At 26.1% G+C, this 14,802-nt stretch overlaps 1 protein-coding gene across 7 annotated transcripts in view; it reads right to left on the reverse strand.

The window, feature by feature from the left end:
• Positions 1–127: 127 nt before the first annotated feature.
• LOC135928488 (uncharacterized protein MAL13P1.304-like) overlaps positions 128–14,802 on the reverse strand; it is a 77,067-nt gene continuing 62,392 nt past the window's right edge. For 4 of the 7 annotated variants that reach the window (XM_065464952.1, XM_065464953.1, XM_065464950.1 and 1 more), the window contains 10 exons: positions 11,888–11,987; positions 11,255–11,436; positions 10,777–11,034; positions 10,557–10,688; positions 9,389–9,548; positions 4,353–4,450; positions 3,500–3,731; positions 1,285–1,439; positions 581–700; positions 128–328 (listed from right to left, as the gene is read on the reverse strand). In XM_065464952.1, the coding sequence (XP_065321024.1) occupies positions 143–328; positions 581–700; positions 1,285–1,439; positions 3,500–3,731; positions 4,353–4,450; positions 9,389–9,548; positions 10,557–10,688; positions 10,777–11,034; positions 11,255–11,436; positions 11,888–11,987 (1,623 nt within the window). In that variant the 3' untranslated portion in view covers positions 128–142. Of the gene's footprint in view, positions 329–441; positions 487–580; positions 701–1,284; positions 1,440–3,499; positions 3,732–4,352; positions 4,451–9,388; positions 9,549–10,556; positions 10,689–10,776; positions 11,035–11,254; positions 11,437–11,887; positions 11,988–14,802 lie in introns of those variants that run through there. The other 3 variants (XM_065464955.1, XM_065464956.1, XM_065464957.1) reach the window with 3 other exon arrangements.

A 14,802-nucleotide genomic window follows, 5' to 3' on the forward strand; every position in this document is an offset into this window, starting at 1 on the left:
AATTAGATTTATAATAGTAAAAATATAATATATGTTTTTTTAAAAATGAGTATATAAATGTTTGAATGTTGCATTGTAAATGTAGTTATTATTATATATATAATTTTATTATATTACAGGAATTATACACAACATTATAACTTTAGTTTATAATAATTTTTGGTAGAATTTTATAATTTGCTTTAAAAATGTAGATTCTTATATAGATGTAAAAAAAAATTATTTTAAGTTTTACTATTTTGTAAATAATAGAGAATTTTTTGTGAAACAATAAGCATGTAAATTTAGCATAAGAGAGGGATAATAAAACTACGCACCATTGACTATACTATGAAAATATATAATAAATAATATATAAAAATGTATGACTAAAAATTTGAAGTCTTGATGATAATTAAATAAATATTCTATACTTTATATTTTTACATAAAATGCGCTAAATTATATCTTTAAATTTTATAAAATTTTAATTTTAAGATTATGAACCTGCATATAATAATTATGTGGATAGTGAAGATTTGTAAATATATTTTTTCTACACTGTATTTAGAAAATTTTACAAAAACTATTGATAAGTCACCTTCCATTGTATAATAGTGGTATCTTTGCCACCAGTCGATATTAAAAAATCGTCCGAACGAGAAAAGGTTATATTAGTAACATGACTCGTGTGTCCAGAATAGATCATGGGTTTGTTTATCTTTAAAAAGGTTTTCCAAGCATTATAAAAGGTTTTAATTTGCTAAAGTTAATTTTTATGATCGAGTATCTTGATTAAAATATATTAGGTATCTATTTGTTCAAATGATTATGTTCCTTAGTCAATCACTAAAAAACGAACATTAATTTAAAGGCTACCATTAAACTAGGAGTTATATCATTCCACTTTGCCGATATCCATTTTTCATAAAAATGCCAATTTATTTTTAATGAGCAGTCGTAATTTATATTTTCGTTTACATTATAAATCGAATTTCGCAAATTTTTTTTTAAAGTTAAAAAAAATTAACGACGCTTTCTTATTTGTTAAGATATTTATAATTCATTTTTTTCATGTGAATAATTATTATTTTGGTTATCGGTCTAAATGAAGGTATCAGCCGATACCAGCCGATCGGTGCATCTTTGCTTAAAATACAATGAAATCATTTAGATGTTTTTCTAATATTGTTTTTTGTTGAAATAAATTTAAAAAAATTTTTCATTTCAATATTACTGATATTGTCGTTGGCCTTTTAACAAAAAATAAGATATCTGCAATATTTAAAAAAGGAATATATATACCTCTGGAATAGGATTAGTAGGAAACGCATATAAACGCACTTTGCAAGAATCGTCACCTATACCTAATAGCTTTTGTCGACCAATTTCATTCAAGTTATTGTTAGATTTTGTACTACAATTTATATCGTTGCCACTTAGGTCTTTTCCCCATATTCCTTTTTATAAATATAGATTGATTAATATTGAAAAAATTTTTTTCTTCTAAATTTAAATATTCTTTCATGGACGACAACCTCGTTATAAATCTATCAACAACATTCTCCTAGCTCCTTTTAAAAAAGTTAATATGTCATCCATCCTCGAACCAGTGAGCCCCTCAAACAAAAACTCCATATATCCCTCATTCCCTGGACTAATGGTCACCCGCTTGCTTGAGACTATACCTGTGTAGATTTTGCAGCAAAGTCCAACCTCTCATTTTCTGACATCGAAAAGGTGAAATCTTAAAAAAAACAAATACGCTGGCCGCAGCAACACTGTGTTCATACCAATCGTTACCAATGCCACAGACATTGGAAGTGAGACCCTCAATTTCATTAAAATCATAGGAAAAAAATCAGACAGATCTCAGGGGGCCGGTCCAATTTTTAAGCATTCACCCTTCTCTAGGGTTTTTTTAAATATTTTTTTTCCCTTAGTTCTTTTTTATGTTTTTTTTCATAATTATATACATGACTTTTTTAATTTAATTTTTAATATATACTTATTTGTTTTTTAACATATATTTTTAATTCAATAGTATATAATAAATGTTCATATTTGATTTAAATCAATAATTTTAATAAAGGAAAGTTATATGAAAAAAAAATTAAAATATTCAATGCCAAAATAATATAAAAAACCAATTGGATAGTTAACCCTAATTTATTCAAGATCATCGAGTTAATATCTCTGGCGATTGAACCTCCCTTTAGCATACAAGCAAGCTAAGCTATATCTAACTTTAAGGTTTGACTCTTCAAATTTATGTTATACACATGATGTCTACACTCTGAACTCTTCACCTGACAACTACAGACCAAGATTGGCACTTGAAAATACTTCTAGCCACTAATAGTCCGAGTTTTATCACAAATATTTATTAATGAGAGTATCTTCAATAGAGGGCTTATTATCAGAGACCTGCAGGCCGGGTCGTATTTTGAATTTTAAAATACGCGAGATGGCCTAAAAATATTTTTAAAGAAATACTTGGGCCGTATATTTTAAAACCAAATTTTTAAATAGACATTATATAAAAATAATATATATTCAAAAAATCCCGGTAAGGTTTAAAAATATAAAACGCGATTAAAAAAAAATTTTTTTTTTAAATTTGCGGCCCGAATTTTTTAAAAATATTCCTTTTTAATTTTTATAGCTAATAATGGCCATTTAAAATAGTCGTTTTTAAAAAATACTTTAGGCCTGGCCCGTGAACCCGAGCCTGCAAGTCTTTGATTATAACCTACCAATTTCTTAAAGTTAGCTAAAAGAGGAAATTATTTTGTGCCGTGAACTTTAAAAGAGATAAAAGATATATTTTTTTTCTCCATAAATTATAAGCAAAAGATACTAAATTGAGAATAAAACATCCCAATTCGCCTTGTTTGGTCGTAATTTAGGTCGCTCAATTAAACTTGGATTTATTCTTTAAGGATAACTTCTAGCAAGTGTTTAATTTTAACATCTATGGAGGAAAGAAAGGAGAAGTTTAAACACGAAAAAGATTCCCTAAATAGCTGAAAGCTGTAGGGATTTCTTATCAAATATAAGGATTGATGAACCGGAATATTTCTAAATATGACTTCCAATTTTGTTATGCAAAATTTGCTTACTCCAGCTAGACTAGTTATTTTTATCAAATAGATCACTTCCAGCACATTTGCACCTGGACCGGATAAGGTTCCATCTTCCAGGTAGCTAAGATTAAGGTCTAATTTGATATCTACGATAATTTTTAATGTTAAAATTTATAGGCATTAATAAAACAAACTTAATTATTGATCATTCAAAGATGGAAGTCTTTTTTTGTCTAATTCTTTTTAACTTGTTAAGCAGTCTAATATATCTAAGGAATATATTGGCTTTTTTTACCTCATGGTATGTAAATTGAAGAGTTAAAAAAAAATAAAAAAATCCACTTGGCATAATATTTTTTAAAGAAACTCAATTTGGAAACACTATTATACATATAAATATGAGTAGAATATATGCATTATATATTTGAGTATACCTATAACTTCGAAAGTTATCACACAATTTTGGGTAGCCCAACGAATATCCCTTATGAATTCTGAGTTATTATTACCATATTGGTTCGATTTTTGTGCGCCGTGAATGAACATTTGTTGTTTCGTGTTTACATCCCAAAATAGCAATTCACAGTCGGAAGAATTACTCCTAAGGTAATATGAACCTTCATATGGTACTGACCAATCTAAGTGTGTAATTCTGGAAGAATGGCCCTTATGTATAGATAAATTAATTTATTAATTATTGAACATGTTATCTCAACGAGATTATTATATTCACATTTTTTTAAATCATATTGGTTTTAGGCATCTGTGTCTGTGGGATTTTAAAAGTAGAGGCGAATGTCAGATTTTAGAAACATGATATAAAATTTCCGAAACATATTTTTGAGGTTCCTGAACGTTTCAGATTTTTGTGATCAAAAATCATGATTATTAATTTTAAAATAACTCACAATATATATATATTTAATTTTAAACGAATTGGAAGGAAAAGATTACCTTGTTCAATGTAAACGTCACTTAAAAAAGTAGCATGTTATTTTACAGAAAAAAAGAAAAACGTGATAGTTAATCAATAATTTTCAATTCGATAAATTCGGAAAGAATTGTGGTTCTAAATTTTCAAAAATAATTACAACATCGGATAATTATAATTGAAATAACAGTACTAATTTTATCATAATTATTTTTTATTAATGCGTTACTTTAAAAAAATAATCAATAGTTACCATTACTTTAAAGTATTTTACCATTCAAAAAAAGCAACTAATGGCGTTACGTTACAACACTGGAATTAATACATACTTATAATTAAAAATATATATTTCTTACTTTAAACTGACAATAATTTTCATATTTGTAACCCTTGTCTGTAATGATGTACACGTATATTTTGGTGTCTTGCGAACCTACGGCTATATAATCTCCACCTAAATAAAATAGAAATAACTTCCTTAAAAAGAAGGTTAAAAAAATATAATTAAAAAAAGATACCTAATTTTTTTTTGGGTTTTTGATTAGAAAATGATATTCATGATTTTGGAATATGAAGCTACTTTATTATAGAATGATGATGTGTATATAAAAGTAGTATAACAAAAGTTTATTCATTAGATTGTGTTCACAAGATATATAATATAACAATTTATAATGTATTTATCTAAGGCTAATGTTATGACAAATTAAGAATTTAATAGAATATATTATATATTCTTCAGAGTTGTTAATATATTGCGATATTGTATACAATACATCATTTTTTGTATGTCGATGATATTTTTAAAATTTTATTGAACTTCGATAATGAGATTAATGATATATCTATCCGAATCATTGGGAAAACAGGCTAAATCCCTAATCAAACGAATCAGTCAAAAGTGCAATAAAACAACAATTTTGGGAGCTTTTTTGTTCAAAGAACACTTTCGCTTAAATTATTTAAAGACCAGGTTAAATAAAATATATATTATATTCTACATTTAGCTAACATAAAATCTAGAATATTAATGTTAGTTATGAAATATTTTAATCTGATAATTGCTCTAAGGTCTATTCATTTAAATATTCTCAGATTTTTATATTTATAAAATTGGGGATTAATTATTTTATTTAAAGTGACAATATGTGATAAATTGACGTAATTGTTAATTTTTTCTTAGATATTATAATATTTAAACTCAAATTCCAAATTTTTTTAAATCGGACTCGGGTCGAGTTGAAACAACAAATTTGTGCAAGGGTTCAGACATGAAAAAATTTCTTTGCAGGGTAGGAATATCTCCTTGGTAAAGAATTTTGTTTTATTTTAAAACCCAATATAATATTTTGTATTGATGTTGGTTTGTATATTTATATAATATGTATTCCTATATTTAATATTTATGTGTTTATAATTAGTAAAAAAAAATTCTAAAGAGTATAAACGATTTTATGTATAATCGAATACATTTAAGGAAAAATCCGTTTCGAATTCGTAGTAGTATCAGTTTCGATACATTTAAAAAGTATCATAAGTCTGATATTTACCTATTCCTTTAAAATATGAAAATTATTCGGATTAATACAAGTAGTAAGTAGACGAATTTTTTAATGTGCAAACACTAGACAAAGCCAGATTATTGGCTTGCAATCTTTTATAATTATGAAATTGAAGGCTCTCCTATAAGATGGTTTTAGCCTAAATTTGGAAATGCGTTGTTGCAACAAAAAAGAAAAACTCTCATATCAGTGATGAAGCGTAAAATTTCTACTAGAGAGGCAATTAGTTTTTTAATTGATAAATTTTTTCGAAATATAAAGATTTATAAATGAGCGGAATTTTTCTTTGTTTTTGGGTAAAATACGAAGTACTAAATTATAAAAGCTATTGTCAGATTAAAAAATTTTTAAAATTAAATCTGCTTCTACAATGTTATAAAAATTATATTAAAAATATTTATCATATTAGCATGATTTTTTTATATAGTATAATTTATAACCTAGTATAAAAATTACAAGATAAACAAATATCATCCCTGATAGATAATGTCAGTGCTTTCTGTTACTAAGTAGATAAATAACGCCATTAGTATCGTTTATGATACCTTCCTTTCACCGTTTAAAAAATAATAATTAGAATACAAATTTATATTCATATTTTTTTGATGAAAATAATAAAATAAAAAGTTACATTCCTCATTGTGATATCTTTTATTTCCTATATTATGCCCAAGAGTAATATCTAAGAAAAAATGCTCATGTCAGATGAGAGGATTTTATGCAAAAACATCCTTTTTGATATATAGATTTAACACAATAAAAAAAGGCATTCAAGCCTAAATCTTGAAATAGTATGAAGCTATATCTAGCAAAACAAACAAGCCATGGGTTAATGTAGATTTGTAACTTATTTTATATATATTAGAAAATAGGTTAAAAAAACACGATTTAAGAACAAAGCAATTAGTAGCTCAATTTATAAAATTGTCAGCTTCTTAATGAAAGAAAATAAATTGGAGCCAACACGCCAAAATTTATCTCATTCCAATTTTTTTGGCAGGAGACATACAATGCTATAAACAGGGGAAATATTCGGAATCGTAACGACAACCAATTAAAAAAGGGATTTTTTTATATGTTGCATTAGGCTTAGTATTTATACAACTAGCGGAACGTTTTAGTGATATAACTAACAATTATTTTTATATTTTACTCTAAAGGGTATATGTAAAGGCATGGTATTAAAAAATGATCTAAAGTTATGTCCCATTTATAAGTTAAACTAGTAAAATTATATTAAAAAAAATTAAATTTCGAACCGGGCTTGAAATCTTACCGATGCAGACCACTAATTAATTTATATACATTATTTAGCTGAATGTGATGATTATACCGCAAAATGGCCCAACAGGTTTCTTATTTCAATCTTTTACTGTATAATTTAATTTATCTGGCTTTCCGAATTTATCAATTTTATATAAATTTCTATTAACCACCCCGAACTGCCGAAAGGGTGATTAATAAGATAAAATTAGTTGAAACTATACTGATATTAAATATCGATATCGCATCGGCGCCAATATTGAACTTTAAAAAATATCAAATCAGCCAATATTTTAAAAAATTTAACCGACACCGATTTTATACACATTTTATATTATTTATTATTCATTTTTGTACCAATTTCCTTTTCTAGTAATAAATCTTCATAACTCGCAAAAAAGTAGGAAGTTGTAACACTTATGAAATAAAAATGTTTAATGTTTTTTACATTTTTAACAATAGAAGAAGTAATGTAAATTAATTAATGTATAAGTGAACGCGTTTGTGAACGAAGTTCGTTTTTTTTGAAAAAAATAATGAACGACATTCCTTCCATTTTTGACAAACTTTACAGGTGAACGCGTTCCTTTTTTTGATAATCGAGTTCGTTTTAACGTTCATTTAACTTAAGAAAATTTTCTTATTTTTATTCATTTGAAAATAAAAAATATAATCTATTTTTTTTAAGAAAAAAGGAAATAGTTAATATCTTATAGAATTTATTTATTAGTGATTATTTGAAATTTCGTTAATATTTTTATAGTTGAACACAATTTAAAATATTATAAATTAAGAAAATTTATTTTTAATAAAATTAAAATTTTTTTATGGCTAATATATTGTGTTAAAAAAATATGTGGTATTTATTTATAATTAAATATTAAATGATTTTTTTAAAAAAAAAAAATTATTCATAGTCTTGAACGTTCCTTGTTTTTGAAGGTGAATGTTAAAAGTGAACGCGTTCAATTTTTTTAGAAATGTTTATAGCACTAAAATTAATAAACTAATATAAAAAAAAATTACCCAAAATATATATTTATTTTTATTTGTCTATTGTTTATTCCATTGCTTTTTTTATTAAAAAAAATTATATTAAATAAAAATCATGTGAATTTAAATTTCATTATTTAACATAGATATATATTTTATCTCCGATCGATCCCCTTGATTATTGGAAGGTTAATGCTCAGAGGTTTTCAACTTTGGAAAACCTTGCACCTAAGTATTTAGCATCTCCTGAAACAAGTGTTTCATTCGATTCAGTCATCGGTATCGGTGCCGTTTAAAATATCGGATAGGTGAAAAAATGTGCATCGATCCAGCCCTTTTCGAAACTGTAGCAAGAAACGCAGCCTTTTAAAATTAACAATGGCATAACGTTTTTAAGAGAGAGGGGGTGCATGAATAATAAGATATTCCCCAGGAGTCTTCAAGTCAATGGGGATAGAGGACACTAGATAATATACACATTATATACGTAGGAATTTAGAATTTTTTTGAAACTTAAATTATTTAAAACTACTTTATGAGATAATGTACCCTAATAGCTTTCCATAATTAGTTTTTAAAAAATGATTTTCAACTTACAAATTCTATTTTTTTTAAAATTGTGTTTAATAGTAATATAATGACCATGAGATTTTTTTTATAGAAAATTCAAAACAAATTAAGGTTTAATTTAAGTTAATTAAATTAAAAGGTGATAAACTCCACAAAACACGCCATTTGAAAACACTAAACTAAAGTCTAAAAATATCTCCCCTATAAAACTATATAAATAAATAATAAAACTCGATAAGTAAAAAAAAGGCAAAATAAAACATTAGTTTAGTAAAATGGCATTCTAAAGACAAGAATCGAATAAAATCAGCTAAGCCTTGATATGTGATCTAAAAAAATCTGGCTTAAATCTCGAGCTCTGCCATTTCAGCGGATTAGAAGGAGGAATTTATCAACACTCTCATTATCGTCAATTAGTTTATTTTTCCCAGGTGACTATTCAAATGTTATGCAAAATATGATTATTTCTTTTGAACTTCAGAAATCACGAATTTAGAAATATCTATACAAAATAATTATGGTCAAATCCCATGATAAATCAACAAAAAAAAATTTCAAGACAACCCTTCAGATTTTTCTAAAATTTTAAAAGAATTTTTATACCTTATAACTAAGATAAAATATAAATATCTAGTCCCCAACTCCTAAAAGTGGTTAGGATATGCGGCTCTAAATATCTAAAAAATGGAGCTTTTTGGGCAAAATGCAGTCCCTTTAATTTAAGATATAATTAAGCCAGAAGCTTCATTTAAGTTTCTTTATATAGCTTTAATGATAGGCATTTAAAGAACATAATGTTAAATTTTTTTAAAAAATTTAAATGTTGATAACAAATGATCAAATCAAATCGCATTTATTTTCTCTCAAATTTTTATTATGTATGCAAACTCTAGTAAAAATTTTAAAATTTGAGGGGGTCGGGTCTCTAGTAAAAATTTTAAAATCTGAGGGGGTCGGGTTGAAACTCATTTTGATTTGATTCACCATATACTAAAAAGATTAACTTGGAGAATATGAAAGACAATATATGACATCAGTATCATTGCCATACTGGCCTATGATTTGCTTATCTTCCAAATTTAACACAATCCAGGATCCTGTATTAGTACCAATAGCCACCAAATTTTCACTCGTAGGACTAAAACAAGCGCAAGTGGCGGATTCCTTTAAAAAAAAATAATGTATTAGAATTAGGTACAGAGGTTATAGAAAAAATAGACACTTTTACATGGCGGGAAGAGGGGGGGGGAGAAGAGACACAAGTCAATGAAATTAAAATGGGTTATGAAGACTGGGAGTTTTGCTAATTTTAATTTCCTTTTTTTTTGTGTAGGGGCCCTTATTGGCTCTTAGAAGTGACTGGAAAAATATTCTGCAAGTTAAGTTAGTTAGAGGTCATAACAGCCAATCGGGCTGAGACAATTTGGTTTTATGGCTTTGCCGGTAAATTTTGTAATAATATTTTATGAATGAAAAAGGCATATATTTGCCAAATTATTAAATCTAAAAAATTTTGTAAACTTCTGGCCCATAAAAATATTTTTTATAAGTAATCCAGCCGCAATTCTGGCAAACTCTAAGGTTAGTATAGTTAACCCCCATTTTAAAACTGTTATATTTCATTAAGTTTTAATATTATAATAATTTCCATTACCAAATAATAAAATTAACTATACACAATAATATATACTATATATTTAATATATATAAATTAATGTTATAAAAAGAAAATGGTGTAAGATGAAATATACTAATTAATTAGGAATGAAGAAAAATACGGTAAAAATGCATTCTAAAGTTTTTTAAGCACATTCCAAGCATATTACATAAATTTATCGGACTTACATTAGTGTTAAAATTATGATTAACAAATAATAATGCTCTAATAAAATGTAATACAAATTTAATCATTTATTAAACGAAATATAATAATTATAATTTGTTGTCTTGATATTTTTTGACAAGGGTGCATAAAAAAAAGTGAGGGTAAGAAGGAAAACTTCGAGGGAGGATAATGGTCTCAGGTCTAAGGGTTTATCAACCATTCCAAGTTAAAGTGGATCTTATATTAGACTTCATCTGGGTCTATTTTTTCCCCTCACCATTTAATTTTAACCCAGCTAGCCGAAATAAAATAAATAATCATTGTAATATCAGCTTTAAAAAACTAACAGTTATTTCTCGGTAAAAAATGCATCTACGCCTTCTACAGTCCCATAACTTAATCTGCCCGTTCAGGTCGGTGGTTAGCATTTCATCCTTAGATGGGTGGTAAGTTAAACCGGTTATTATATCAACGTGACCCTTTGTAATTTTCAGCGTAAAGGTTTATATAAATATAAAATTCGTATATACATTTTTAAAAGAGAAAAAAATGATATTTAATTTTTACCTGAATTAAAACACTGAATCCATCTTTAAAATTTCCGTGCAATAAGCAATTTTTGGTAGTGCCTATCAAAATACAATTACCACTGTCTAGCCCGTTGAGACTAACAGAATTGCTTAGGAGTTTTTTGTCTGAGATATCATTATTGGTAGCTTTCACTTCATTTTTTGATAACTCCTTTTCCCCTATGGTATTCTTATCATCATTTTGAAAGTTGAGTCCAGGGCATATCACTCTTATGGCACCCAAATTTTCGTCCAGCTTTGCCGTAAAATGTTTTTATAATTTGAAGAAATAATAATTTAAACACAGTTCTCCTCACTTTTTCTTCCTTTTTTAATATTGAGGGAAGTGAATTCAAATTTTTTTATTAATTGATATTTTTGATAATTGAAGAGGTAAAATTATCCAAGAGATTTAATTTTTTTAAAAAAACTTGATAAATAATAAAAAATGATGACAATTATTTAAAATAAACCACCTGGGTTGTTTGAGTTAATAATTCGAATGAATGAGGAGCCCAGGTTTTAATGATTCTATCTTTCCCACCCGTTGCTATAATATCACTTCCTATTTTTTTACCGTTGTAGCATTGATAGACCATAATGGAAAATAGACCGCCAGGGTGAATGTTTGGCAAAATGTTTATCAGAGACATGTCATCTTTTTTATATTATATATTTTAGCAAAATAGATTAAGTTGATGGTCTATTAGGCAGGATATAAGATTACAATTTTTCAGCCAAAAAATTAGCTCGCAACTCAAGACAGTTTTAGGCTATGGCCTTTAGATTGAATGCTATGTTCTCTCATAGTTTATATTATTTTAAATGTTCAAACATTCAGCTGTATTTATGCGAAATTAGATTCTAACTATCATTATTTTATTTCTATAGATCACCTTGGTAAAACTGTAAAAGCTAAAGATGTTAAAATAATATTGTGTAAATTCCAAATTATATATTATCTAGACAAAAAAATATTATAAATAATATAATGGAAAATATATGGGTACACTTATAAGCATGCTAATTTAAAAATTTAATTAGTATGGGCATTGCAAACTGTATTAATAGTTTCGATGCTATTTATTTATAAAAAATATTATTATCACCTTTGGACCAAAGCATTAAAGAACCATTTGAATCACCGGTGAGTAGATTTCCATCGTGTAAAAATGCTAAGCAAATCACAAATTTTGGTTTATCATTTTTCTAAGAGATGTATTACAATAGTAATATAAAAAAGAATTCTTTTATTTTTTATTTTTATAAACATATTTAAAAAAATTTTTTTAATTTGTTTGTTTCACTTAACCTAAACTGAGTATTAGATTTTTTATTAAAATGAGGCTTCATTTTTTTGTATCTTTTAACATTGACGCTTCGTTATAAATTCAAAATTAGTTGGTACCAATGTTAGAAGATACAATTTCTTTTGTTAAAATAGAGACTTAATTTAAAAAAATAATCTTACTCAAGGACAGCGTCTACATGACAGGATTTTCACTGGATGCAAACCCCCTTCAAAAACTTTTGCCTACCCCCTAAAAAATCCCCGCCGCCTTCGGCGGAGATGTCTCTTTATCATTATTTTCACCTATTTATTTATTGATACTCTTTTCAAATAATTTATAAAGGATACTTAAATTAATCTATCTCTACTACCAACTATCGATATTTTGTGAATATAAAGAATTTATTTTTTAGATAATAAATTTAATTAAAACCTCCATTATTTACAATGAATTAATTATTATGGCATTATGAGCTTGCTGAAATATCTAAACCTTTTCAATATAATTTAAAAGGATAGTTTATTTGGAAAACAATGTGTATGATTGTTTGCAATATATAGATTTGGTCGATGAATTGTATTATAATAATACTATAATAAAAGTATTAATTTTTACAGTAATAAACTTTGTCTTATTTCATCTCAAAATTTAATAGATAACTCCCAAAAATTTTTTATCCTACCCCCATTAAAGCAGCTTACCCCCTACCCCCTCAAAAAAATAGGATGCAAACTGTTCCTACCCCTCCCGCTCATGTAGACGCTGCTCAAGGACAAGGAAGTCACTTTAGTCCTATGGTCAGCTTTCTACAAATTACTCATCTCAATAATACCACACCCCGCTCGTTGTGTTTAAAATGATCAATTTATTTGTTTTTTAGATTAAAGTTAAATGAATATTTTAAAAAAGGTGAAAGCTTTTCTTTTAAATTTAATAAAGTTATTTTAAACTTTTCACCTCCCTTCCCCCAAATTTTTCTATTAAATCCCTTACCATTAAAGTTTTATCAAATTATTTGGGCAAAGGTTGGGGGAAAATATATTTAATTTCAAATGATAATAAATAAATATCACTTTCCTACACTAAAATAGTTAAGAATTCTCTCAGAGAATTTGGGAAATCAAATTATTAAAATTTATACTGCTCTGAGACCCCATTAGTAATTTTTGTTATTTAAATTTCAAAATCATATGGGTTTTTTAAACAGAAATCCAAAGTCAACTGAACCATTTTACCGGAAAGAACATTTATGAATTTCTGAACCATAACTATATCTTTATTAAAATCCTTAAAAAGTACGAACTGAACCTACTTAATTCTTCTGAACAGTTGGAAACCTTAATGTTATATAAAAGTGTTAATACAATATATTTTTATATAATTTTTATAGCGGTAATTATTCAAGATTTTAATCTTGTATTGCTCAATTATATTTGAATTTAGATAATAATTAAAAGTAAAAAGGCCGATCCATAAATTTTTTACCTATCCGATCCTGATATCGATATTGTTGCATAATATATTATTTTATTTAATCGATATTCACAAAATAATATATATTTGTATTTTTATTTACGAAGCCTTTAGCCACAATTGATTGAACATAAATTGATTTACGATAGATATATTTATCCAGATTTTGTGTAAAAAGAATATATATAATCGAGAAAACGAATTTAATTGTATTTTAAAAAGAACATATAATTTTTACGTTAAAAAAATAAACGATTTTCTTTATATGATAAATAATTTTGTTCATTATGTTTTATTAATAAATAAAGAAACCAGACTTACAGATTATTCTACTACTTATTCTTTTTAGCGCGATAATTCTTTAATTGCGTCAGATATTTATATTCATATTTTTTTACCATCTCTTTTTTGAACCAATATAATAAAAATATCATATTTTCTATTTTATAAAAACTAACTTTCACGAATGATTAAGCGTATTTTGTTTTTTTTATATTCCAAAAGTTCTGCCATCTGCTGTGGGCAAAATAAATAAGTTTGGGTAATTTACTTTTGGCCAAAATCTTGAGTTAATCGTTTTTAAAAATTGGCGAAATCGATCCATTTAACACAACTAGCTGAATGTGACTCCTTAGATATTTTAAAATCATTTTCTTATTGCAGATAAAATAATAAAAAAACAGCGCATAATTTTTTAACTAATTTTTTACATAGCAACAAATATATTGTATTAAGTCCCTTTGCTTAATTTATTACTATTAAATTATTTATAAAATAAAAAAATTTATATTATATACAATAATAAAATAACCAAAAACAATAAAAATAATGGGTCGGGTTTTTAAAAAATATCGGTGCCGATCCGAAATTTAATATCAGCACAGCCCTAATTAAAAATTTTATTTAAAAGTATCACACTAAAATATATATTACATTTTTCAAATGTCAAATCTTATTTAGTTAATTAATTACTGTGGATTGGAATACATATAACTTATAAGTTCTAATAATATCTCTTTTTCATATTCTCATAAGAAATTTACTTTTTTAAAACGTCTTTCTATATTTTAGTTTTATTTAAGAAATTCAATATAAATTTTACAAATATTTAAAAACCCGAAAATATGGTCTTTAGTACCGTAACCGAAATCTTTATAATGTAAGCACTTGAATGGTAACTGAATAGTATTCTTTATAATTTGAGAACCTGAACCGTATCAGACCCAGAACCTGACCCTGTTTTGAAAACAATATTTCCT

This window comes from Gordionus sp. m RMFG-2023, chromosome 4 (genome assembly GCF_954871325.1).
Source record: "Gordionus sp. m RMFG-2023 chromosome 4, tfGorSpeb1-WG-v2, whole genome shotgun sequence".
NCBI lineage: Eukaryota > Metazoa > Nematomorpha > Gordioida > Chordodea > Parachordodidae > Gordionus > Gordionus sp. m RMFG-2023.